The following is a 26,116-nucleotide window of genomic DNA, read 5'->3' on the forward strand; positions in this document are numbered from 1 at the left end:
CTGGAGTCTCTGGGCCCACCGTCTGTCTGGTGCCCTGACCTCCGTCAGTCTGGCCTGCATCGGACTTCCAGGGCATGCAACCCAGAGTTTAGAAGCTTGAAGAGCCACAGCCGTTTTGCAAAGACCTCAAAGAAATGGGGTTTCAGGCACTCAAAGAATTACAGATGTTGAAACAAACCAACAAACAAAAAAACACCCTTAAAAGCAAAGAACATTTGGGACGGCCTGAAGGTCATTCTGATGATCTGTATCTCTGATTTTGGGGTCTGCTTATTTTCGGTATCTTTGTGCTCCAGGCTGAGCGTCCTGAAGCTGTGACTGGAAATACCCATTTCTAGGAGTAGTTGCTTTGGTACGTGAAATCCTGAATGACAATAGCACTCCCATAAGGCAGAAGCACTCAGATGACCTGTCCTTTCAGATAAGTCCTTGGGAAGCTCTGACAAATCCTGAAACTTGCATGCAGTCCTCAGGGCTCCGCCCACTTGGAAGAGGGACTGGAACACGCCCTGGTTTCTAGGCACGCCCTCTCGGAGTCTGAATCAGACACTGATACAGCCACAGCCCCGCAATCCTAGACCTGAGAGACGCGAGCTGTGGAACTGCAGCTCAGGTTAATGAAGCGATGGGTACTTGGGTAGACATGTAAAGAAACCCTGGATGATGCTTTTCACATGCTCTTAAATTACCCAGATTGTCAGGAAGAAATATGCATTGAAAGCTTCAATGTAAAAGATTTCATTACAGTGTTTCAATATAGCCATTTAAGTAGCTTGTGGGTTGTTTTTTTTTCTCCCTAACTAATTATAACCCACTTTGGTCACAAAAAGCAAAGTGAAGAACTTAGTCACATGGGTGTGGCCAAAGTATTATCTCCCTCTTTGACTCCTTGCCAACAAACAAAGTGCCCTTTCTTCATTCAACACTCCAAACAAGGTGCTGAGGCCATTTCTGACGCACGAGGCTCTGCTAAGTGGCGGAAAGGGTACTTTCCAAAGAAAAGATAAAAACCCTCCAGCATTCACTGTTCCTTCAGTCCAGAACTACAGGTTGGTTACCAAGAGGTTACAAATGACCTGTTTTCTCAGACATTTTTAGAAGAATAGAATCTGCTCAGAAAGCTTTGCACGACCCTGGATAGCTTGTACTTAGGGAGATGTTTTCTTATTGGTGAAGCAGGGTGGGGTAGTGTGGGTCAGATCCTTACAGCTAGCACGTGGGGTATGCCTGGTGCTGTTGTAAACACTCCGCAAATATAACTCATTTAATCCTAAGTGGTTTTCATTACCATCCCCATTTAACAGATGAGAAAACTGAGGCACAGAGAGGTTAAGGGGTTTATGAAGATTCAAATGCAGGAGAGGCCTGGTTCAAGTCCATTCTCTTAGCCACTAGGCTGTACTGCCTCTCAGCTCTTGAGTTCAGGCTCCATCTCTTGCTAGCTGCTGCTAGACCACTTGACTTGTCTGGGTCTCAGCATCCTTATCTGTGAAGTGAGACTATAGATGATGATAAAGACTCAGCTGCTTAGAGTTTGGCCATGAACTACCCAGGCATTTAGTGTTTTGCCTGTCTGGCATGTATGGCTGGAACATGCCAATTTCAAAGGAAATACATATTTAAAATGAACTAACAACAGAACTCATATCCTTATAAATTTCAACCCATTCATGCTTAAGATATATTAGACGGAGTCAGGAGTTTTTAATTTAAAAAGGTGTATGTTCATGGGTGATACAATTTTGGTCCTTAGGCCAAATACCATTATTTCTAAAAAAGTTCATGTTTACAATATTGGGCTAAATAATGCCCTCAGTTATAGGCACGGAGCAGCATGTCTTGTTGGGAGTGTGTGCATGGTGCATACGTGTGTGTGTTTTCTTAAAAGTGATACACTGAGGTATGCACATCATACTTCAGAAAAAATTTTCTTTAAAGAAAAAAGCAACATAGAAAGAACCAAGTTTTGCATTAGACTATTTTCTTTTCTTTTCCTTTTTTTTTTATCCTCACCCGAGGACATTTTTCCATTTTTTGTTCAGATAGAACGGGAGGGAGAGAGAGAAAGAGAGAGAGAGAGAGAAACATCGATGTGAAGGAACACATTGAGTGGCTGACACCCGCACGACCAACCAGGGCCGGGACAAACTGCAACCGAGGTACATGCCCTTAGCGGGAACCGAACCCGTGTCTCTCTGTACTGCAGGCCAACGCTCCAACCGCTGAGCCAAACCGCCCAGGGCTCTTTTCCTTTTTTTTAATCCTCACCCAAGGATATTTTTCCAATTACCTTTAGATAGCGTCGGAGGGAGGGAGAGAGAGAGAGAAAGAGAGAGAAACATCGATTTGGTTGCCTCCTGCACGACCCAGACCAGGGCCAAGGACCGAACCACAACCAAGGTACATGCCCTTAACCAGAATCAAACATGTGACTCTTGGGGCCAAGGGCCTATGCTCTAACCACTGAGCAAAACCGGCCAGGGCTGTACTATTTTCACTAAACTGTCTAAGATTGTCTCTCATAGTACACCCTGATGACATGTTCTTTAATTTCACATGAAACCGAACTTCCCCAAGGCTCTACTATTCAACTCTGTTCATTGACAATTTTAATGCTTATGATGTATAATTTCTCAGAACTGAAATTTTGATCAATGTTAGAACTTTGTGTATGTGTGTTTTATTTTTATTTTTATAATTTTTTATTTTCAATCACAGTTGACATACATCATTATATTACTTTCAGGTGTACAGCCCAGTGACCAGACATTACATGACTTAAAGGATCACCCCAATAAATCTCACACTCATCCAACACCACCCCTAGTTATTAAAATATTATAGATATGCTGAACTTTATATCCCCATGACTATTCTGTAACTACCAACTTGTACTTCTTAATCCCTTTACCTTTTTCTCATCTCCCCTCCCATCTGTCAACCCACAAAAAGTTATCTGAATATATGATCTCTTTCTGTTTTTCTTGTTCATAGATTCAATTGTTGATAAGTATGTATTTATTGACATTTATTGTTCATATTTTTTATCTTATTCTTCAAGAAGACCCTTCAACATTTCATATCATACTGGTTTGGTGGTGATGAACTCCTTTAGCTTTTCCTTGTCTGGGAAGCTCTTTATATGTCATCAATTCTAAATGATAGCTTTGAGGATAGAGTAATCTTGGTTGTAAGGTCCTTGCTTTTCATCACTTTGAATAGTTCTTGCCACTCCTTCTGGCCTGAAAAGTTTCTTTTGAGAAATCAGCTGACAGTCTTATGGGAGCTCCCTTATAGGTAAAATGGTGTGAGCCTCTTAGGGTTCATCTTGTTTGGGACTGCACTTCCTGGACTTGTACGTCTGTTTCCTTCACCAAGTTAGGGAAGCTTTCTTTTTCAAATGAGTTTTCAATTTCTTGCTCCCTCTCTTCTCCTTCTGGCACCTCTATGATGCGAATGTTGGCACGCTTGAAGTTGCCCAGAGGCTCCTTACACTATCCTCATTTTTTTTTTAATTGTTTGCTGTTCTGATTGGGTGTTTTTAAAAGTCAGTTAGGAAAATTCAATCCATTGTGATAAAGGCAACTGTTCTAATTGTATTTCTTCGTGAAAACTCAACCTGCCCACAGTGATAAATTGCTGAGTTACAAACCTAAAAGAAGAAAAAGTCAGGCAGAGCTACAGGGGGAAAAAAAAGTGTTGATTCTAACTACCAAATGGCATCCCTCATCCTCATCTGACTTCTTCTAATCATGCCCCTTAGGAGTCAGTAATGGTTGACTCACATCTATCAGTTCTGTAAGTCTGTTGAGTGGTTTTCCGTGGGAATCCCCTTGACTCCCTACACTGGACTTAGCAACTTTCTAAGTGCATAACAAGTAGAATCTTTCAATGCCAAGCCAAGCTCAGGCTCTGAGACAGCTTCACAGCATCATCCTACGCACACACTTCTCCTTTGAGAAGTTACAAGGTGAATGACTTTGCCGAGTCAACTCCAAGAACTAGAGCTGTTTTCTATATAAATAATCCATTACTTTTTAAAATTGTTAAGTTGAATAACAGGCTACTTATTTAACGTATCCGTGCCCCCTTTTTTACAGGCTGTTAATAGTGTCAACCTCTTAAGAGGTCAGCTTGATCATTCAATTATGTAATGTTTGTAGAATGCTGGGCATAGTGTCTGCACATTGTAAGGGCTCAGTATTCAATGACTTGGTAGATATTTTTATTAATTGTGGGGCGTGTGTGTGTGTGTGTGTGTGTGTGTGTATTGGGAACTTTGTGTGAAATAGTACTTTGTTCAAAGCAGTAGACTCTGGCATCGTATAGAATGGTCTGGTCTGATCAGGGTGTGTAAGTTAAGGGGTATATTACCCTCATGATTAGTGAGTATGGAAGCGCAGTGCATAGTTCTAGCTCCTTTCAGCCTCCGCTCCTTCTTTCCATTGCCACTCGTGTGTGATAGGTAGCTTGCTCTGAAAACAAATGAATCGTTAACAGTACAGTCTCTTTAGGACATCAAATTAACATCAGGATGGGGGTCTGGAACTTAGACTAATGCAGGTGAAGTGGCCACGGTCACCACAGTAATGCTCCATCTTGATGATTAGGGACTGGTTCAAATCTGAGTGAAAGTCCATTGTCTATGAGCTCTATATTGTCCAATGAGGTATAAATTCTTTATCTTATCTCTTAACCCTGCAGCCTTTCCAAGAGATAAAGTTTCCAGGGGAACAGTGAACCCAAGGGTGGGGACTAGGGAGAGGTACATGAGTCACTTTTCAGTTGCAAAACTTTGGAATTTCTCAGTTTAAAGAAATATAGTAATCAAGAACAATAATATTTTAATACAACATATTAAAAATCAAAATTAATGCCAAAAATCCATGATGAAAAACTATCAAAATATTAATTAAAGGCAGTATCCAATCCAGTACTTGCAAGATCCTGCCTCACTCGCTTTTCCCTAATCCTGGTTATAGTGAACCCTGATATTGAAGAAGAGACATATTATGTGTAAGGATTGCTCTGTATGAAGTTAATGTGTTTGCAGGGCACAATGTGTGACCTGGGTGTTACTGCATATTAGTTATCTAAACTTCTACTGGAAATAAATCAAGAAAATTCCTTTGTGTTGTATATTGAAAGCACTTATATCTGTTCTATTCTCCAGAGTAGTAATAACAAACGTGGCTACATTTTATTGAGTGCTTACTATGTGACAGTCACTCTGCTAGGCAATTTATGTAAAGCAATTATCTCTTTTAATGCTCACAGTAATCCTGTGAAGTAGGTACTGGCATTAACCCCAAGAGGAAAGTGAGAACCGGAGAGTTAAGGAGCTTGCTTGAGCTTACCCAGCTAGTAGGGGCCAACCCAAGATGAAGCTGTAACTTATCCATGCAGGGTTGGAATCTAGGTCCATATCATTTAAACTGTGCTCTATGCACCCAGGAAGATTTTGCAGGTTGGGTGAGGATCTACCACAAAACAAGTGTACAACAGAATTGCATTTCTAAGAGCTAGTCATGTGTCCTTTAAGACTAATGCATACAGTTGCAGAGATACTCCATTAGGAATCATTTCCTCCTCTGCCACGTGGCTTTCCCCAGGCACTGGCTCTGCTTTCTCTCTGGTTGTCTGGTATTTCTTGGGGGAGGAAGGGAAGGAGAGAGAACGAGAGAGGAGGGGCAATGATGGTGCTGGGGAAGGTGGCGGGGTGCTGGCGGCATTTACCGAGGCCTCATCACTAGCCCAGTACTCACACGGCTTCGTTCCGTCATCAAAAAGCCTGCGAAAGGCTGGCTAATCCTATTTTTATCAGAAAACTGAGTCCCTGAGAATGTAAATAACTTGTCCAAGTTTACAAATCCAGGCAAAAGACAGGCAAGGTCTATTTTCTTAATGACTACACCGTAGAATGGGAGAAAGAAGAACTAAATGGCGAAGTTTCAGATCAGCCCTCCAACTCCTCTTCGAGCTGCTCCTGGAGCTATCTACTGCGTCCCAAGGGCCCTGGGGTCTGCAGGCCACCACTATGATGGGCGTCCTTTTTGGTTCCAACTATAAAACCCTTACAGAGCCCTGGCTGGTTTAGTTCAGTGGTTAGAGCGTCTGCCCATGGACCAGAGAGTCCCGGGTTTGGTTCCTGCTAAGGGCACATACCTCGGTTGCAGTTTGTCCCTGGCCCTGGTTGGGGTTGTGTAGGTGGCAGCCACTCGATGTGTCTCTCACATCATCGTTTCTTTCTTTCTCTCCTCACTCTCTCCCTCCCGCTCTATCTGAAGATAAAAATGTAAAAAAAGTGTCTCAGGTGAGGATTAAAAAAAAAATCCTTACAGAATTATCCCAAGAGGGCATACTGTAAAGGTGTTGAGGGTCTGAGGATTTTATTTCTCCAGTGCTCTTTTGGAATTAAAATAACCTTACTTAGGAAGTTTCCAATTAATAGACCTGAATTGAGAGCAGGCACAAAGAAGTCCTGGTTAAACTTAACTACTTAGCACACGACATCAGCTCACAATTTTTACCTCTAAGGGTTTAGAGAACATTTCACCAACATTTTAGTGCCCAGGTATTAGAGTCTCTCTGGAAAAGGCATATCTGAACCACAGAGAAAATAAAATGGGGAGAACTAAAAATGTTTTATTAACTTCCTCTTCAGAAGAACCATAACAAATCTGCTGTATTAGCATCCGTCTCGACTACAGCAACCCTGATGAATAAGCCCTGTAAACTGCACGAGCAAACACGGGACCCGCCCAGAAACCCAGCAGCCTGCTGATCAATGTTTAACAACTGGCTTTCTGGGAGGGAGACTGTCCTGGTTCGTGGCGTGAGCCAACTTCCGTGGTGTGAAAATTCCCACCAGGGCCTATTTCTGCCCGTCGATGTGCCACCCTGGACGTGGAGTTGGGAAGAGACGCACAGGATTCGCCCTGTGAAGAGCACACTATTATTATAGCCTCCCAGGGGGGAGTGACGAGATGATCAGCTATTTCAGTCCAGGACTTAATCCTGGAGAACTGGACTAGGTGTGTGACCTTGAGCAAGTTGCCTCAGCTCTCTGGACCTTTGTTTTCTCCTCTGCAAAGGATAATGTGGCGGATCCCTTTCACCTCTACCATTTTAAAGTTCTAGAAGGCAGTGACTCTTGCTTTCTCCGACATCCAAATGCCTTTGAGCGCCTTTCCAGAAAAGCAAGTTAGCACAGTGCTGCGTCCAAAAGTGCCGCCAATTTCATCTCCTGAGCAGAAGGTTTGGAAAGAAGCGACTTCTCCCTTTTGCCTCTTTCAATGTGCAGCCAATGGGGCATCATCCATTTCTTACACTTCTTTTGCTAGATGTGAGATCCAGGAGGAATGGATGTTCCAGGGCTTGCTCGTTCTCCTGGGGGGGAATCTGCCAGTGTGATGCACGGATCCATCGCGATGTGCACTGCCTCCCCCTCGACCCTTTCAGCAGCGGGGAACGCGTCCTGATGGTATTCTACCTTCTTGTTTTTATTTTTCACTACCCTGAAGCCATTTACAAGAATGGGAACTACTCATATGAAGCAGGGTGGGGGTCGTTATTTTTCCTGGAAGGTGGCACGTCTCAGCAGAGAGAAAAGGCATGTAGCACAAGGCTGGCAGTGATCTGAGCCAGAGCCGGTTTGCCTGTTGTCACAGCCAAAGCAAAATGCCACCTCTGCCTAGAAGCCAGGGTGCCACATTCCTCTTTTGTGTCCCTGAGATGCGCCCATCATGAGGCCCTGGGCTTGTAGGTTTGGCCAGGAGGTGGCCCGGGTTCCTTGAAGGTCATCTTTCATCCCCATGATTGGGGGTGCAGGGGCGATTGCTCATAACTCTCAAAATAGGTGATTCGAGCCCCCGGATTGCATCTCAGAAGCAGGCTGTAAATGAATTTGAGGCTCGGGTTGAACACAAGAGCACCCCAGCTGCCAAGAGCAAGGCAGGGCTCAGGAAACGCCAGCGACCCAGTCGTATTCTCGTCCACGTCCCCTTCTTAACAAACCCAAATACAGTGACAGCACAAGCTCCAGAATCCCAAGGCAGGAGGTGCCAAAAACACCCCAATAACCACCCCTCCCCCCCAAAAAAAGTTTCAGTAAAATGTTCTCACTCCTAGAGGGGAAAACCTGTCCATGCCTGAAGCAGCTTGACCCGGCAAACCACCCCCTCCGAGGAGTGAACTGCAAATCTCCAGGAAAAATCCCCGCCCCCACCGCCTGCTCCCTGGGGAGGGACAGAAGGCTCCTAAAGTGACAGTTTCGCCTCCATGATCTTTAAAAGAGCAGAAGCTGGCTGCGAGGCTGCAGTGCTGCCTTGGGGGGGTATGTGGTCTGCGGCTGGGCTCCAGGCAGAGCTGCACTTGGCTCTGACGAGGAAGGAGCCTAGAATGAGAGATTGCAGAGAGGGCTTCCGAGCGCCATGGCTGAGACTCTGCCGTTTCTCGCAAGGTGAAACTTGGCAGTTTACCTTGCAAGTAAAGACCCAAATTAATTTTTTTTAAAGAAATTAAGTCAGAAACAAGTCTTCGGAAAAACTGTGAGTGTTAGGCATAAACTGATTTTGGATGATCTTTAGGTGAGAAAGGGTGGAGTTACCATCAGAAACATGTTTTTATTTATGCTTTTCAAATCCCCACTGGTGTGCACTGTGTGCGCGTGTGCGTGTATGCATGTGTGTGGATGTGTGTTGGTTAGCATGAGAGTGTGTGGCTCAATTCTCTAACCACTCTTTTTTTTTTTTTTTTAACATCTTTTCTGTGCCCAGTTCATATAGATGCCCTATAAATAACTGTATAGGTCCATCCACACCTTTTCATTTTATTTGTAAATTGTTTGGTATAAGCGGCAATGCGTAATGAAACCTGGTGAAGTTTAAAAGATTAGATTTTTTCATACTGACACTTCATAACACTGTTCATATGTCTCCAAGTGAGATTTATGAATATATGAGCAGTACTGCAAAATTATACCGCACCAGAGACTCCCTGCACCGCAGGGGTGGCAGTCTAAGTGACACAGCTTCAAGCATTTTTCACAGACAAGAAGCAAAATTTAACCCCCTTAAGGGGAAGTATGATTTCAACAGCTTGAAATGAGCTCATTTCTAGATGGTTTTTTTCTCTCATCTTCCATCATTTTTTGGTGTTAAGATTAAAACAGATTGCAGAGCCAACGTAAGGTCACTTAAGATGCCCAGAGTATAATTTGGCCATTAAAGAGAAAACCTCCTTCATTGTCCTTATCCAAGCACCCCAATAAGGAAAATGAAAGTCAACTTTGCCCTGCATTTGAAAGACTCTTAACCATGATTCTTGGAATTGTCCTTAGCAGATGAGGTCTGGATTTTTCAAAAGGTAAGTAGCAGGTGACATCAATTAGCTCAGTGGAAAAGCCCCATCTTCCTGTGCACCCAAGACAATGGCGTTAGGAAATAAACTCTCGAGGGAGTAAAATCAACCAACAAAAAAGGAGAATCAGAAGAGCAAAGGGGGATCTATGTCGGTTGATCGTATGTGAGATGTCTACCTTGGAGGAGTTTTGTTTTAGATTTCAAGTCCACACTGATCTCTTTTAGGCTGATCCGGTATCTTGTCATTTTTGTATCAATACTTGTTCATGGTCTCTATGCTCTCAAGTTCTCTGCAACCATTTTGTTTCCTCTTGGAACAGAGTGGGGTGCTTGAATGGGGCCTGTTCCCTCTCCGCTCTGTGAACGCTCTGTGACGCTGGAGAACTTTTCTCTCTTTTTCCAGCAATGGTACAACAGCTCCATGAACGTGATCTGCACCTGGTTGACGGACCGGATGGACTTACAGCTGCACATTTACCAGTTGAAAACACTAATTAGGATGGTAAAGGTAAAAGAAAAAAATTCTTCTTCTTTGCAAATAGCTTACTGAAATGCGTTTCATTGGCAAACTGCAGAACTTCCTTAACATAAAGAATATGAGTTTACATTTAAAACAAGACAATTTCCACAACAGTGTCTCATGCAAGAAAAACCTATAAAGTCATTTGCTATGCATGGTTAATTTATTACTCAGACATCAAAGGAAAATTTAAGAAAAAGGAATTTGACATTTTATCAAGGCTGCAAAAATATGTGATGTATTTGCCATGTAAAAATACCGCAGGGGTTATTGTGCCCTTGGCATTATACTTTTAAAAGCTGGCTTTTGGTACCCCTGTGCTAATCACATCAATTACCAATTTTATTTATGGTTTAATTAAATAAATTTTTGCCACAATTGATTTCATAGAAATATTTACCTCCAGCTACTTCTAAATATGTCTCGAGATCATTACCAGGATGCAAATCAATATTGTTCTCATAGTTAATTGAAGTAGTTTCTCTAACAATGCGTGCAGACAAGCCAATGTGTGCAGACAATTCAATGTAAAGCTCACAAAGGTGAGATAACATACCCTGGAAGTAGCTTTTTTCCCTGCTCTTGTGTGTGCGCCTTGGACTAATGATAATTATTGCAGCGTGAAATCTCAGTGGTTTACATGAAATAATAAGATCACAGAAGGAGGTAAATACGTTTTTGATCATTTCGGTTTCCATTTGATGCTTCTCCATGGCAGGTTTAAAAACATTTGTATGCCACAATCTCGTTCAAAGCACAAAGTCTCTTTAAAAATATTTTAACAATAAAACGTAGTTGAATTTCTATTTTTTAAACAGTTTTCTGAAAGTCCCCCCACCCCTGCTATCTCCCCACCTCACCCCCAACCCCATTTCTTAGTCTCCTTCGGATTAGCACCATTTCACTGAAGGTGCTCCTCCGTGCTGACTTAAAACCAATTACTGTTCCATTCAGTGTAATTAAGGAGAATTATTATCATCTGCATTTGATCTCGCCAAGGGCCGCCCAGTGGAGGTTACAGACAGCCCTCCACTGCAGCTCTTAGAGAGGAAATGTATGCAGTTGGACTATGGACACAACCTAATGTTTACATCTTTTTAAATGTCAGCTCCTTAAGGCAAGATCACGAGCCATTATTGTTCAACTATCTGAATTCCAGTTTCTGGATATAAATATTCTTTGGGGGAATTTCTGTTTAACCCCTACAGAATAGACATGAAAAGAAGACATTAATTATAATATTTATTTTTTTTTTCTTTATTGACTTTTAGAGATAGAGGAAGGGAGAGGAAGAGAGAGAGAGAAACATCAATGAGAGAGAATATCAACTGGCCGCCTCCTGCATGCCCCCCACTGGGGATCGTGCCCACAACCTGGGCATGTGTCCTGACCAGGAATCAAACCGGCAAGCTCTGGGTGCAGGGGTCGACGCTCAACCACTGAGCCACACCAGCCAGACTAATTTTATTTTTTTTTATTGTTTTTATCCTCACCTGAGGACATTTCCCATTTTTTGTTCAGATAGAGTGGGAGGGAGAGAGAAGAAGAGAGAGGGAGAGAGAAACATCGACGTGAAAGGGACACATCGAGTGGCTGCCACCAGCACGACCACCAGGGCCGGGGACAAACTGCAGCCGAGGTACATGCCCTTAGCGGGAACCAAACGGGGTCTCTCTGGACTGCAGGCTGATGCTCTAACCACTGAGCCAAACCGGCCAGGGCTAATTTTAATATTTTAAAATAGCTTCCCATTACTGACATCTCCAGGTGTATATTGGGAATGTTGGAATTAGCAATATTGTATTAAGAAAAAAATATATATCAGAGAGGAGGTTTATTCCTAGCCTCCTGCCAAAACAAAAACAGACATGAACCACAGGGAAGGGACACAGAAATGTCACTGCCGAAGGCGCCCCTTCACTTTTGTCAAATTGAGCCCTGCTCAACCAAAGCCTCGGTGCGGAGGGATGAGGCAGCATCCCCTCCGCCTCACTAAGTGCCTTTCCCGGGGTCTCCTTCTCCAAGGCAAACGTCCAAAGATAATTGGCTTTCTTTCCTGCCTTTACACCCACACCGTGTATTCATCCAGTCACTCATTATTCAGCAACATTTATTCATCCATCCAACATTATTGGTCGAGCCCCTACTCAGTGCAAGGTAGAGGATTTCAAAGTGACGAGGTGTCGTCCCCGGCAGCTGGAGAACGCCCTGCTCTGGAACTGCTTTCTACCTTTCTCTCCCCGTCATATTCTGGCAGCAACTAAGTTAGGCCAAGTGTCCGAAGAATAAATGACTGAAAAGTACAAAATAAATCAAGTTAACACCTGGGTATGCGGTTAGCTACATTCACTGTACCGACATTCACTCAACCTCCTAGCCTTTCCCCTCAAGGTGAAGAAACAGGTCAGGTGGCTAACAAAGAGAGCCAGCATCTTGATCCATAATTAGAATGATCTTCTAATTTAGTGTCTAAGCCAGATTACTTTTAGTGGGGGAAGGAGGTGCTATGAAAAACCAGGCCGGGACAAGGAGTATAAACTGGCAAAGTAGACCTGGAGTCATCCTGTCAATAGCCCTAGACGATTGGACTTTACGAGCTGAACCGCATTCGCTAGTTCACTCTGCAGTCATTACAACTCTAGGCCCCAAGAGGGGCTGACACTGTGACTGGTGACTCTGTGACTGCACTCGGTGGACTACAAACAACACAGAGATCCCGCCGGGAGTGGTGCCGAAGTGTGCTCGCGTTCCTCTCGTGCCCCCGAGTTTTCCACATCAATAGGAGAGCAGACAGCAGAGTCGGTAGCTGAAATGATATGCAGTGTGATGAGCAGAGTTGTAGCTAGAGAGACCTCTCTCAGTACAATTTTTTATGGAGTAGACAACAGCCAGATGCTTCTGGTCATGTTCAATTAACGCTAAGGGATTTCTAGAAAAACAGTCCGTGGGATACCTAAGGAAATTCGAGAGAAATCGCCTGCAGGAACAAAGAAGGAGTCTGTGGTACAGTAATACCACACCAGTCCTCTTGAGAAAGAGCCAGATTTCTCTCCGAGACCCTGAAGTTGTGATCGGAAGAGAGACACTCCTTTCCCAAGGAGATGAGAAATGAGTCACATGCCTGCAACATACTGATGAGGCTTTACTGCTCCACTTCCCCACAATTGCTGTGCCTAATAGGCGTCATACACCAACATACATATGTCTGTCTTGTGAGCGAGACAGACGGATATGCAGTTACGAGCTTCAAAAATGCTAAAGACCAGAATGCAACAGGGATCACAGAACACCATAATCACCTGATCCATTCTTGATATGCTAATAGCCTCCCACACGGTCTCTCCTATTCTTTTATAATAATCTAAGAGAAAGAACCAGACCCCCTCCCCAAAAGAAATCAAAAACAATTATGGAATATTTCCCTTTGTGGAGCTGAATAAACACAAGTTTATGTTCTTTGCTTTGTCTCATCGAATACAGTTTATCCTGTCACAAGTTCTCATTTTCTGTCATTCAACAGATCTGTTTTTGGTGCCAGGGAAATCTGAGCACGGTGGCTTGTCATTTGACCATGTGCAAAGTGTGACATGTAGTGGAAGGCCGGTGTTCTCACACTCACACTTGCCTTTGTCCTTTCCCTCCCCTCCCTGATCACCGCCTCTTTTCCCTCCTTAGAAAACCTACAGGGACTTCCGATTGCAAGGGGTCCTAGACTCGACCTTAAACAGCAAAACGTACGAAACCATCCGGAACCGCCTCACTGTGGAGGAAGCCACAGCATCAGTGAGCGAAGGGGGGGGCCTGCAGGGCATCAGCATGAAGGACAGCGATGAGGAAGACGAAGAAGACGATTAGAAGGCTCGGGCCTGGCGTCCTGGGGGGCGGATCCTGTACTCAATGCATGTCCTTAGTCTGTTAGTTAACCCCATTAGGGAATTTTCTGTCAACTACCATGCCCATGAGATGTTTACCAATACAATTGCCATCTTAGCTCTGTGGTATCAAGATTAGCAAATGACCTTCAAGCCCACCATTTCCTGACCCATGTCTATGTTTACAAGCAATATGGAGCACCATTCTTTAAATGCTGTTCACAGAGAATACATAGTCCAACCGCTAGGTGTGCCCCTTTCACCAGCAGAGTGAACTGATGCTTCATTGACGTGCCGTGTATGCGTTGACAGTGAATGGCTGTGAGGGCCACCAGTACTTCCACGCCGTCTCCTGTGCGTGGATGCCAGTTCTTTAGATGAGTACAGTAAATTGTTTCATCAAGACACGTAGGTCTGCTTTGTTTTGTTGAGAAACAAAAGGCAAGGCTCCAACAACCAACTTTTGGTTCTCTCTGTTCCCCTAAAACTAAAAAATGAACCCCTGGTGTCCTTGTCAACCCATCCTTTCATTTATCCTTCTAGTTAGCCAAAACAGATGGCTACATACCAATGGACGATCCTCTTCATTGCCACGGCAAGCGTGAGCGGTCACGACTTAACATGAAGCACAGTTCAGAGCAACTGTCTTCTGTCCAAGTTTCTCCTGTTACATGTTACATTTTGCTTTTATGTTTCCATAACCGTGTATGTAAAAAAAAACTGAATATTTAAATTACAACCCTAGACTATAAATGTGTTTATAATAAGATATGGGCATCTCCTTCAGTAGACTGTAACCATAATTTAATGATTTTGGTCCCCACTGTTTTTATATCTGTCATGTACATCGCATTTTGATCTGTAACTGCACGACCCTGGGGTCCTCTGCAGACCTCTTTCTTTCTGTGTAAACTAGTGGATCCATCCTGCTTTTGCCTTATATAAAGCCTACAGTTATGAAAGTGTGAAAAACTGTGGCTTCTCAATAAATAACTATTCAAATGTCCAAAGAATACACTTTTGAGTCTTTTTTCCCTCTGTCTCCTGTGGAAGTCAGAACTGAATCGCAGGAAGCGGGAAGAGATGGAGGGAGGGAGGGAGGAGTCGTGTTCCTACGCTGCTCCTGCCACCCCCGAGCGGGTGCTTCCCTGAGCTCGTCTTCACGAGGGCCAGCCTGAAACTCCGTGAATTCAGACTCCGCTCATTCAGAATCCGCGGGCGTTTGGACATGTTGGGCAGATTACATTGCATTATAGGATAAATAAGGGTTTGCTAAGCAAGGGAGTAGTGTAAACGAGAGAAATGTTTCTCCTGTATGAAGAGAAGGCCAACAAACTGTTTTTAAGCACCACTTTAACAGCAGTGTTTGCATTCAAACAAAGCGTGTGCCAATTATATATGATTCTTATATATTTGTTAAAGCATTTTACAAGATTCTCTGAGATGTGAGACTCCTCTCGTTCCCCAGTCCTTAGCAGCGGTAGAATCACCTGGGTTTGAAGAAAGCAAACACGGTGTTGCCGGATGTTTTATCAGTGGCTGTTCCTCAGGCAGGCTGACCTTTCGGGGGCTGACTGAGACTTAGGAGGAGCGACTGCTTCTCCAAGGGGACCAGGTAGTGTGCTCACCACGTGCTCTCTACAAGTCAGTCCCTCTACATGGCGCGTCCCACTCTGTCATCCCCAGGTCGGCAGGTGCAAGTGGCCAGTGCTTCCCGCCCTTCGTGGGATTACAGTAACAACTCTCGTTTATTGAGCAGCTCTTCCGGGCAGGCATTCTGCATCTATTACCTCATTTAAATTTCACAACCAACCTTAAGAGGAGAGGACTTGGATTATCCCGATTGGAAATGAGGAAACTGAAGTCAGGAAATTTCACGTAACTTGCGCAGCCATGACACAGCTCCCTGTAGAAACATGAATCCAGAGATCCCAGCATAGGAAAAATCTTTGCTCAGTGGCACCAAAATCAGTGTGGCAGAATTTTTATAAATTTATTTGTATTAATCATGGCCTGAGTTGCAAATTAAAGCATCTTTTCTGCAACAATCACAAACAATTTAAAAGCGTGCAAAGTAAAAAAGGAACATCTGCCCAGTGTATAAAAGTTGAAAAACGAAAAAAAATGCTCAGGAACTCTGGAAGTGAGCTAATTGAATGAGTCAGATAACTAACAGAAAGACATGATCCAAAAGGCATAAAGAGAAGCAAGTCATAAGACTGTCTCCAAAACCAAGGTTTAAAAAAAGTCCTTTAAAAGAGACTTCTCTGCAGCCTAACAGTGAGGGTCCAGCTGAGTGGGGGCCCCAGAGACGCCACCCTGGAAGGAGGGCTATGGAGATGAAGTGACATCAGAAGAGATCAGAGAGAAAGAACTGGCCAAGGTCAAGTCTAGGTTATCCTTGAAACACTCAAAGCTGACGAGACAGTTTTAGTTCTTGATTTTTCTTTTTTATTCCTTTGGGACAAAATCTTAAGTTTTCTGTTCTTTCTTTTTATTATTTTTTTTTATTAAACTGTGATTTACATAAAGAAGAGTGCACAAATCCTAAGTGTACAGCTCAATGATTTATCACAAATAGAACACACTCACCAAACAAGCACCAGGTCAAGAAACAGAACATAGTGAACACGCCCACACGCCCAGGCCCAGGCCCTTTCCCGGCCCCTCGCCCTCCTCACTCCAGAGGCAACCACCATCTGGATTTCTGATAGTATCCATTGAATTAACCCTACATAATTAGAATCACAGTTTATATTCTCTAAGGTCTGGATCCTTTTTGCTCTACATTAGATTGTTGGCGTGGTTGTGGTTCATTTCTTTTCGTTACTCTATAGTATTCCCAAGTATGACAATACCACAAGTCTTATTTATCCATGTAAAAATGTGTTTTTGGTCCAGCCGGTGTGGCTCAGTGGTGAGCATCGACCCGTGCATCAAGAGGTCGCTGGTCCGATTCCCGGCCAGGACACATGCCCAGGTTCTGAGCCCGACCCCCAGTGGGGGACATGCGGGAGGCGGCCACTCGATGTTCTTTCTCATCGATGTTTCTATCTCTCTCTCCTCTCCCTTCCTCTCTCTCTAAAATCAATAAAGGAAAAAAAAATTTTTTTTAATTATAAAAATGTGTTGTTGTTTTTTAGTTTTGGGCTATTATGAATAATGCTGCCATGAATTTCCTTGTACATGTCTTTTGATGTAGTTGCTGAGCGATAGGGTAAAGGAATGCTCATTTCTAGTTTTCCATAGAGGTGAACAGAGTTAGACTCTCACCAGCAGAGCTGCAAAGTCCTGACAACACACTTGCTCTCATTGTTTATCAGTCTGTTAAGTGGTGTAATGGTGAGTAATTGTCATTCACTGATAACAAAAATGGAGTTGATTGCTTTTTAACACATATATTAACAATTTGGGTAGTCTCTCTTGGGAAGTTCATGTTTCTTTTTCCTTTTTTTTTTTTTTTTGAGAGAGAGAGGGTGAAAGAGAGAGAGAAACATCGATCGGTTTTCTTTTGTAAGAGCCCCAAATGGGGATCGAACCCACAGTGGTTTGGTGCATGGGATGACACTCCAACCAACTGAGCCACACTGGCCAGAGCTGCCCTTTCTTTAAGAGGGAAATGATAGAGCTGTGTGAGGACTGCTGCAAAGAGGCCGCAGAACGGTGCTGGGTGGACAGGAGACACAGGGCTGTCGAGGGAAATGGGAGCCCCACAGACAGCATCCTGAGTTGATGACAGTGCACAGCAGCTGAGCACGTGCTGACCGGCGCTGCTGGAAATAGCCAGGCTCTCTCCAGCCCGTTCTCTGTCACCAGCCACAGGATCTTTCTAAAAGGCAAGTGTGACCTGTCCCTCCTCCAGCTGCAAGTATCCAGTGGCTCCCCTTGCTCACAGAAGGAAGCCAAAGTAAGGTGGTGTCCACACCACACACGAAGTGATTCCCACCATCCCTCCAGCTCCCTCTGTGAATCCTGCCCATCTGGCTCTAGGCTTCTGCACCCTCCACATCTTTCACTTGCTCTCGTGCACCATGTTCTTCCCACCTGGGACCCACCCCCGAGCACCTCATCACACTTCAAATCCAGCTAAATTTGACATCCCCAGGGAAGCCTTTCCAAACCTCACCCTAAAGTCAGGGTTCATTTCCCTGGTGTGTATCGTCCTAACAGTCCACTTCTCCTTCATCGTGTTCATCCCACCTTCATGCTTGGGTCATTTGCGTCACTGCCTGCTTCATGCAGCATTTCTCCCGTTCAGGGGGATACGGCCTGTCCCAGCTTCCCTTCTCTATCTTTATTGTATGTGCTAAATATATGATTAATAAGTGAAGGCTAAACGTATAAAAATGTAAATGATCTTATTACTATCCTCTTAGAACCTTTAGTCTAGGTAATATGAACCTTCAAAAGATTCAACTAGGTTAAATACTATAAGATTCAGAGGAGGGAGAAGGAAGGAGGGCTTCCTGGAGGAGGTGGGCCTTAAAGAACACAGAGAGAGGACAGGAAAAGACATAAGCTGAAGCAGAGAGGTAAGGGGATGCGCCACTTGGCTGAAGTTGTTTTCTTCTCTGGTGCATTCCTAGTTCACCTAGTAAACACTCAACAGATATGTGTTGGCTTAAGACATTGAAGAAGATGCTCAGCATGTTGGGAGTCTTCATGGAGGATTCATGCAGGAAGGGGAGAGACCGGGATGGGAAAGGTGGATGAAGGTTTGGGAGGAGGACCTTTAGTTCCACTTAGTTTGTGTTTGTCTGTCTGAATAACAGAGCTAACCAGTATTTTTATTTTTTCAAAATATTTAAAGACATTTTTTAAGTTTAAAAAATCAAATAGAGAAGAATTATATGAAACAAAAAGCCTCTTCCTTCCCCAACCCATTTCCCCAAAGTAGCCATTGCTAACAGATGGGCACATATTCTCCTACATATGTTCACATCACACGAGTATATTGGATATATATATCCACCATCCAATATCCAGTTGGATATACTTATATATTTTATGTATTTATATTTTTTAATGTATTTTCACAAATGGGATTCATCCTCAGCCCACTAAGGCAAATCATATTTTTCATTTATCAGTGTAAAATCATTTTCATGTTGGCACATACAGATTTTCCATATCACTTCTAATGATTGTGTTATATTTGAGGACATATTCTGGTCAAAGAAGAAACAAGAACAAAGTAAGGTAAATTGAAAATCCAGGATGACATGTAGGATGGATTAAAACACAGCGGAGTGCATGAGCAGCTGCGGAAGTGACCCAAGGGACTGTTTGAAATGTGTGACTGAAGAATTTCAGCCTCCGTCTGACTGCACTGCATCATAATGATCTGTTTCCGCATCTGTCTTCCCGCAGACTGCCAGCTCCTTGAGGTCAGGGACTGTGTACCCACTGTGTATGCCGATCTGATGCCTGGGGTGGTGGGCACTCGGTAGATGTTGGTTGAATCGAATGGGTGGACATCAGAGAGGGACACCTGAGTATGATGAAGACCAAGAAAGCTAAACTAAATATATTTCAATAAACCCTATCAATAAAGAAACAATCACTAAATGAGGTGAAGAATCTTAATAGCTTTAGGAAAACTATCCTCCTCACCACTAGCATGACCTGAGTTTCCAGTGCAGGTGTGAACAGTCATGCCATCATAAATTTCGATTTCTATGAGAATTTTAGGAAATCAACCAACCAACGAGGGTTATATCATTATTGTTTCGGCATATATTTTAATAAGTTCATTTTACTTAAATTTTAAACTCCAAAATAAGTGTGCTCCTCATGGCCAATTTCCGTCAGCACATGATTAAGAAATCTGAAATAAAATCACATTATGCACAATGCTGTAATTCTTGGTAAACAAATTTTTAAAAATTAATATTCATTTTTTATTCGAGATTGTTTTGCTTCTTTATCTAAATACTAAAACTATCATCTGTTTTCCCTCTCGTGAAAGCGTGCATTTCATCTGAAGCTGTGAATCTGCGCTGGTGGTAACCGAGCAAAGCAGCGGAAAGGCCGGTGGTGGTGCCACCGTCCTGCAGAGCTCTTACCTGGCCAGCTCGCTGAAGGTCACGGAACAACACCGCGCAGCACAGGAACCGCGGCCGCCCGCTCCCAGATAAAATGATCACAATCAATCCACACAACCTCAAGATAAGGGATGTAAAGAACAATGAGCCAAAGAAGTACACAAATAGGACTTGTTCCTATTTCCTAAGAATTGAGAGCGCGATGTCATAAAGCAACTGTAAACACGGTGAAGTTGGCGTATTTCCCTCTGTCCGTCAGAAACGGGTTGGCTTGTTTCCTGGCTGGTGAATACAATCGCAAAGAATAAGCAAGGCTCTGCTTAAATCTTCAAGCAGAAAACATATAACTGAAGATAGTACAAATTTCAGAGAAAGTGTTAGGAATTTCGGAATGTACTTAAAAGAAAATCAAAGCAACCTAAGAAGACAAATATTAGTGGTATTTGGTGCATAGAAAAGTACAGTTTATATGGAAGCTATGACTAGGTTTTAAATATTAATGTCACTATATATTTTTTTAAATATGTTTTTAATGATTTTAGAGAGAGAGAGAAAAACATCGATTAGTTGCTTCTCATATGTGACCCAACCGGGGCTTGATCCCACAACCTGGGTATGTACCCGGATCAGGATTCGAACCAGCAACCTTTCAGTGCACAGGATGATGCTCAGCTAACTGAGCCACACCAGCCAGGGCTCATTGTCACTGTATTATTGTGAATGAGACTACTGAACTGTGCACCTCATTCAGTCTCCTCAAACACCTCCTGAAACAGGTTTTTGAACACAATAAATTCCTCCACAGTATTCTTTGGTGTAATTAATTTCATTATGATAAAAAATACCCTTCAAAAAAAAAAATCAAAGATCAAGGTTATAGACTAAAAATTCCAGAGCATATGAAGAATATTGACAATGCAATGTATTTGGAAAGCTGAACTCCTCAGAGGATGCTCAGTTAAACAACCATATCCGGTTATATGATACTGAAAGTTGAACTCCTCTGAAACAGTCTTGGGCAGGGTGAGGAGATGAGTTTCTCTCCAAAAGTCAGAATATGTCTGATAAAATAATTCTGGAGACATTAACATAGACTAAATTATCTCTGAATCAAGGAAATGGGTTTGTTTCTACATTGATAGCTAGTAAAGCCATCTCTGATACATTTCTTTTTCAAGTTTTAGTCAAATTAATTCTTATACTTTATTGATTCTGAGGCAAAATTTTTTCACTTTCTATTAACTTAGATTTTTTCTAAATATGTTTTTATCGATTTCAGAGAAAAGAAGAGAGAGAGAGAGAGAGAGAGAGAGAGAGAAACATCCATGAGAGAGAGACATCAACGGCTGCCTCCTGCACGCCCTCTACTGTGGATCGAACCCACAACCTGGGCATATGCCCTCACTCAGAATTGAACCAGCAACTTCTTGGTGCATGGGACAACACTCAACCAACTGAGCTACACCAGCCGGGCAAAACTTTTTTCTTTTTTAACATCCCTGAAATTGGGATTTATACGTCCACTGTAAGGAAACAAAGTCACGTGGCATCTGCCCTCTGCCACTGCCACACCTGCGTAGCGAGACTGCTGCACACAGTCTTGCATTGATAGTCCCGTGGAGAAGGCGAGGGAAAGGAGGTATGTGTCCCAGGGAAGAGCCTGCCACACCATGAAGGGAGGCCAGAGGCAGAGCCAGGAGTGGACATGAAACACGGGCCCATTTCCCCCTCTGTTTTAGAGAAAGATGATTCCTGAGACAGAAGGGACCTAGATCCTGTTATTATAAAAAATGGAGGCTTGGCCCGGCCCATGTGGCTCAGTAATTGAGCATCGACCCATGTACCAAGAGGTCGCCGGTTTGATTCCCGGTCAGGATACATGACCAGGTTGTGGGCCAAATCCCCAGTGCGGGGCATGCAGTAGGTGGCCAATCGATGTTCTCTCTCATCGATGTTTCTATCTCTCTCTCCCTCTCCCTTCCACTCTCTCTAAAAATCAATAAAAAAAAAAAAAAAAGGAATGGAGGCTCAAACCACTCCAGTTAACTCTTCAAGTAAAGATGAAAGCAGGGATCACCGGGGGACAGGACAGCAGGGGTAGATCTGGAGGCTAAGCATCGGTTCTGCAGTCAGGCTGACGTTGGTGCAGATCTCACACAACCAGTGGCCATCACTAGCCTCTGACCTTGGCCAAATTACTTAATTTCCCTAGGCCTCAGTTTTCTCATATGTAAAATAGAAATAACCAGAATAACACCCTAAGCATGACCTATTGTTATAAACTCATTACATTGCCATCATGATTCAATGTGTAAATATCTGTAAAGTGCAAAGTGCTAAAAAAAAAAAAAACCCTAAGCGCTCAGAAAATGTTAGCTAATATTTGTTAATTTCTCAAGCTCTTAAGAGCCTGCCACATGCTTCAGGCTCTGAACAGATCACAGGTATGGCTCAGTCACTGTCCTAGAAGCTGGTTCTGCTGCTCACTGTTCCTCTTCCCCAAAACTCGCTCATGAGCAGCTGTATGTTGGCAGCAATATGTTCAGTAAGGTATGCTTTTCTTTCTTACTTTATCGTTATCGTTGAAAGGATTACAGATGTCCCTCGTTTGTTCCCCCATTGACACCCTCCTCCCCACTCCTGGCCCCCCACCCTGCCTTCACTGCACTGCTGTCTGTGTCCATTGGTTACGCATATATGCATATAATTCATTCAGTGTATCTCTTCCTGCACCTCCACCCCTCTATCCTCTGAGGTTCGTCAGTCTGTTCCCTACTTCCATGATTCTGGATCTCTTTTGGTCGACAGCTTAGTTTGTTCATTATGTTCCACAAATAAGTGAGATTACTTGGTACTTGTTTTTTCTCTGGCTGCACCAGTCTGCATTCCCACCAGCAGTGCACTAGAGTCCCCTTTTCTCCACACCTTCACCCGCACTTGTTGTTTAATGATTTGTTGATGGCAGCCATTCTGGCAGGTGTGAGCTGATACCTCATAGTCATTTTAATTTGCATCTCTCTGATGATTAGTGACCTTGAGCATTTTTCATGTCTCTTGGTCATTTGTATGTCCTCTTTAGAGAAGTGTCTATTCAGGTTCTCTGACCATTTTCTAATTGGATTGTTTGTCTTCCTTTTGTTGAGTTGTATGAGTACTTTATATATTTTGGAAATTAACCCCTTATCTGATATATCATTGAACATATGTTCTCCCATACAGTGGGCTCCCTTTTCATTTTGATGCTGATTTCTTTTGTTGTGCAGATGACTTTTAGTTTGATGTAGTTTCATTTATTAAGTTTTACTCTGTTTTTCTTGCCCTAGGTGATGTATTCGTGAAAATTCTGCTACATGTGATGTCTGAGATTTTGCTACCTACATTTTCATCTAGAATTTTTATGGTTTCATGAGTTCCATTTAAGTATTTTATCCATTTTTAGTTTATTCATGTGTATGGTTGAAGTTGGTGGTCTAGTTTCATTTTTTTGTATGTAGCTGTCCAATTTTCCCAACATCATTTATTAAAGAGACTGTCTTTTCTCCATTGTATGCTCTTGCCTTCTTTGTCAAACATTAATTACACATAATGTCTTGGGTTGATTTTTGGGCTCTCTGTTCTGTTCCATTGATCTATATGCCTGTTCTTGTGTCAGTACCAGGCTGTTTTGATTACAATGGCTTTGTAATATAACCTATCCAGTACTGGGATCCCTCCTATTTTGTTCTTCCTTTTCAAGATTGCTGTGGCCATTTGGGGTCTTTTTGGGCTCCCTATAAACTTTTGGAATATTTGTTCTAGATCTGTGAAATAGGCTCTGTAAGGTATTCTTAACACCCGATTCCATTTCTACCATTTGCTTTTGTGCCTGGACAAGAAGAATGTGTCTCTGTCATCTACATTCATGTGTACTCTCCTTTGCTTTCTCTTGACGTGGATCTCAGTAAATAATTATTGAAGAAGTGTATTAATGAATAAATGGATTTCTTTTCATGTCTTCTCTTCTTCATCATCGCTACCTTAATCTGGGCTCCCTAAAAACAGACCCTGAGACAAGGATTTTAATGCGAACAGTTTTCTTGGGAGGTGACCCCAGGAAACACGAACAGAGGAATGGGGAAGGGAGGTCGGGAAGGGAAGGCGCAGCCCCTGCGCGTGGCTGCGGATGGATCACTCCAGAGAAATGGGAGCCAGGCTAGAGCACAGATTTTAGAGTTATCCATCCCGAGAGGTGAGAGAGCTGGGGTATTTACACCAAATCCTTCTCATCATGGGTTGAGGGTGACTGACAGGTGAGGGCAGGGAATGTAATTCTCTGGCACTTCAGGCCTGCAGGGCAGGTGGACAGAGAAAACTCTGGTCAGCACAGAAAGCCCTCAGGCAGATAGAGGCAAGAACAGCAGTGGGAAAGTCAGGCCCAGCAGCGGTGGAGTGGTAAGGCCCCGGCGAGTGGGCACAGCACCAACAGCCTCATTACACTCACCCTTCCACATCCCAGGGCAGAGGACATCAAGACAGGTGCATCATTTCTTATGCCGCAAATGTTGCCTTACCGGGCTTGGCTCAGAAGCCTCCCAAGAACAGTGAAATAAATTCCGGCTTTCACTACAATGGAATAGAATGGAGCTGGGGGAAAGAATACAGTAAATTTACATATGTTGCTACTGCAAAATGTCCAAGACACATTGTTGAGCCTTTTTTTAAAAAAATCAAGGGCAGATGAACCTTTACATTTTTAAAAAAGTGATAAGCAGTCGATCTGTGTGCATGGGCGTGTTTGTGTGTACATACACACATTTTCAAGAGATTGCATAGACATTTGTCATTTTGCCTTCCCAGAATCCAAGTCCAAAACCCATGGAAATCGAAAGGAAAAGGATGTTCCTTCCTCCTGCCCTGACAGCTAGAATGTGGCTAATGAACAGACAACGAACAATGCTCTAGCTCAGAACCTTGACTCTTAGCATAAGGACTGCGGCTCCTTGAATATCCAGCATTCGAGGAGAGTCCGGGGCCATCCAGTGACGGGCCGTGGGCCGGCAGCAGCTGCCCAAGCAGAGCTGGCCCGGGGCTCCTCTGTCTCACTTCCTTGTCTCTTGGTGCCTGCCTGAGCCTATTCCTCAGCCTCAGTGGGGTCTGTGAGCTACTCCATAAACTCCTGTTCTGCTGCTGCTTCTCTTGTTGGCAGCCGAGAGCACGGAGTGATGTGGCAGGCATTCAGAAGCTGGTGACGGTGTTCAGGTAAGATTTTGACATGACTGGTCTCCTTTGGAATCATACATATTTTATCTTATACATTTAAAAGCATTATTCTGAGAAGAGGTCCACAGTCTTACCAGACTGTCAACGGAGTCAATGGGTATGAGAGAGAGAACCACCAGAGAGGAGAGAGAGAGAGAGAGAGAGAGAGAGAGAGAGAGAGAGAGAGAGACAGAGAGAGAGAGAGCCAGGAGGAGAGAGAGAGAACCTCTGGCTAAACTCTTCACCTTTCACATCCCCATTCAACTCCTTGCTTTATCCATTGTCTCTAATGTCTTAATATCCTTACCTATAAAATGGGGACAGTGTATTTTCCTTTTTTATACAAACCATGTGAGCTATACACTTCTAATTTCTTGAAATAAAGTCAAACCATCAAACTGGTCAAAACAATTTGTCAAATGATAGCCCACAGTGTCTGCTTGAGGATATTAGTAGGTCATGTTTTTGTGTTTCTGGTTAGGATGAGATCACAGTTAAGAGCAAAGGGTGTGGAGTCCCGCACTGGCCTGCTATGCATTTAGGCTCTGCCAGGCACCTAAACAGGTGGCCTTGGGCTAATCACTAATACCCACTAAGCCTCATTTATTCCATGTGGAGATGAGGATAACCAGTCTACCTGCTTTATAGGGTCACATTGTTAATGGAATAATAACAATAATTGCAAATAATTACTAAGCTCACTGGGCCTGGCACATAGAAAGGAACCAGTAACAGTGGTGCTGCTGGGAAAACAGACTAGATATTTAGGGTAGAAGGGAGACTTGATTTTCACTGCATACTGTATTATGTTGCTTGAATTCAGTAAATGTCAGCAATTATTATTACTGCATCCAAAAGTCATTGAATGAAGAAACACAAACCTCTGATATATCAGTAACCTCCTAAATGATCAATATTAGTTATTTATGCCTTCATGTTCTTTAGGTGAGACTTAATCTAATCTGCAAACATAAATCCAACGAGAATACTTTCCACACTAAACTATGTTAAATAAGCACATGCTCCGATTTAATTTAACAATGGGGACAGAGGCTTACTTGCTCCGGCTCCTCTTTCATT

At 43.3% G+C, this 26,116-nt stretch overlaps 1 protein-coding gene across 17 annotated transcripts in view; it reads left to right on the forward strand.

Moving 5' to 3' along the window:
- Positions 1 to 14,769, forward strand: part of CADPS (calcium dependent secretion activator) — a 479,176-nt gene extending 464,407 nt beyond the window's left edge. For 9 of the 17 annotated variants that reach the window (XM_036266617.1, XM_036266610.1, XM_036266613.1 and 6 more), the window contains 2 exons: positions 9,766 to 9,870; positions 13,558 to 14,769. In XM_036266617.1, coding sequence (XP_036122510.1) covers positions 9,766 to 9,870; positions 13,558 to 13,737 — 285 coding nt within the window. In that variant the 3' untranslated portion in view covers positions 13,738 to 14,769. The remainder of the gene's footprint in view (positions 1 to 9,765; positions 9,871 to 13,557) is intronic. The other 8 variants (XM_036266620.1, XM_036266611.1, XM_036266615.1 and 5 more) reach the window with 1 other exon arrangement.
- The last annotated feature ends 11,347 nt before the right edge of the window (positions 14,770 to 26,116 follow it).

Source organism: Molossus molossus, unplaced genomic scaffold (assembly GCF_014108415.1).
Source record: "Molossus molossus isolate mMolMol1 unplaced genomic scaffold, mMolMol1.p scaffold_m16_p_18, whole genome shotgun sequence".
Taxonomy (NCBI): Eukaryota; Metazoa; Chordata; class Mammalia; order Chiroptera; family Molossidae; genus Molossus; species Molossus molossus.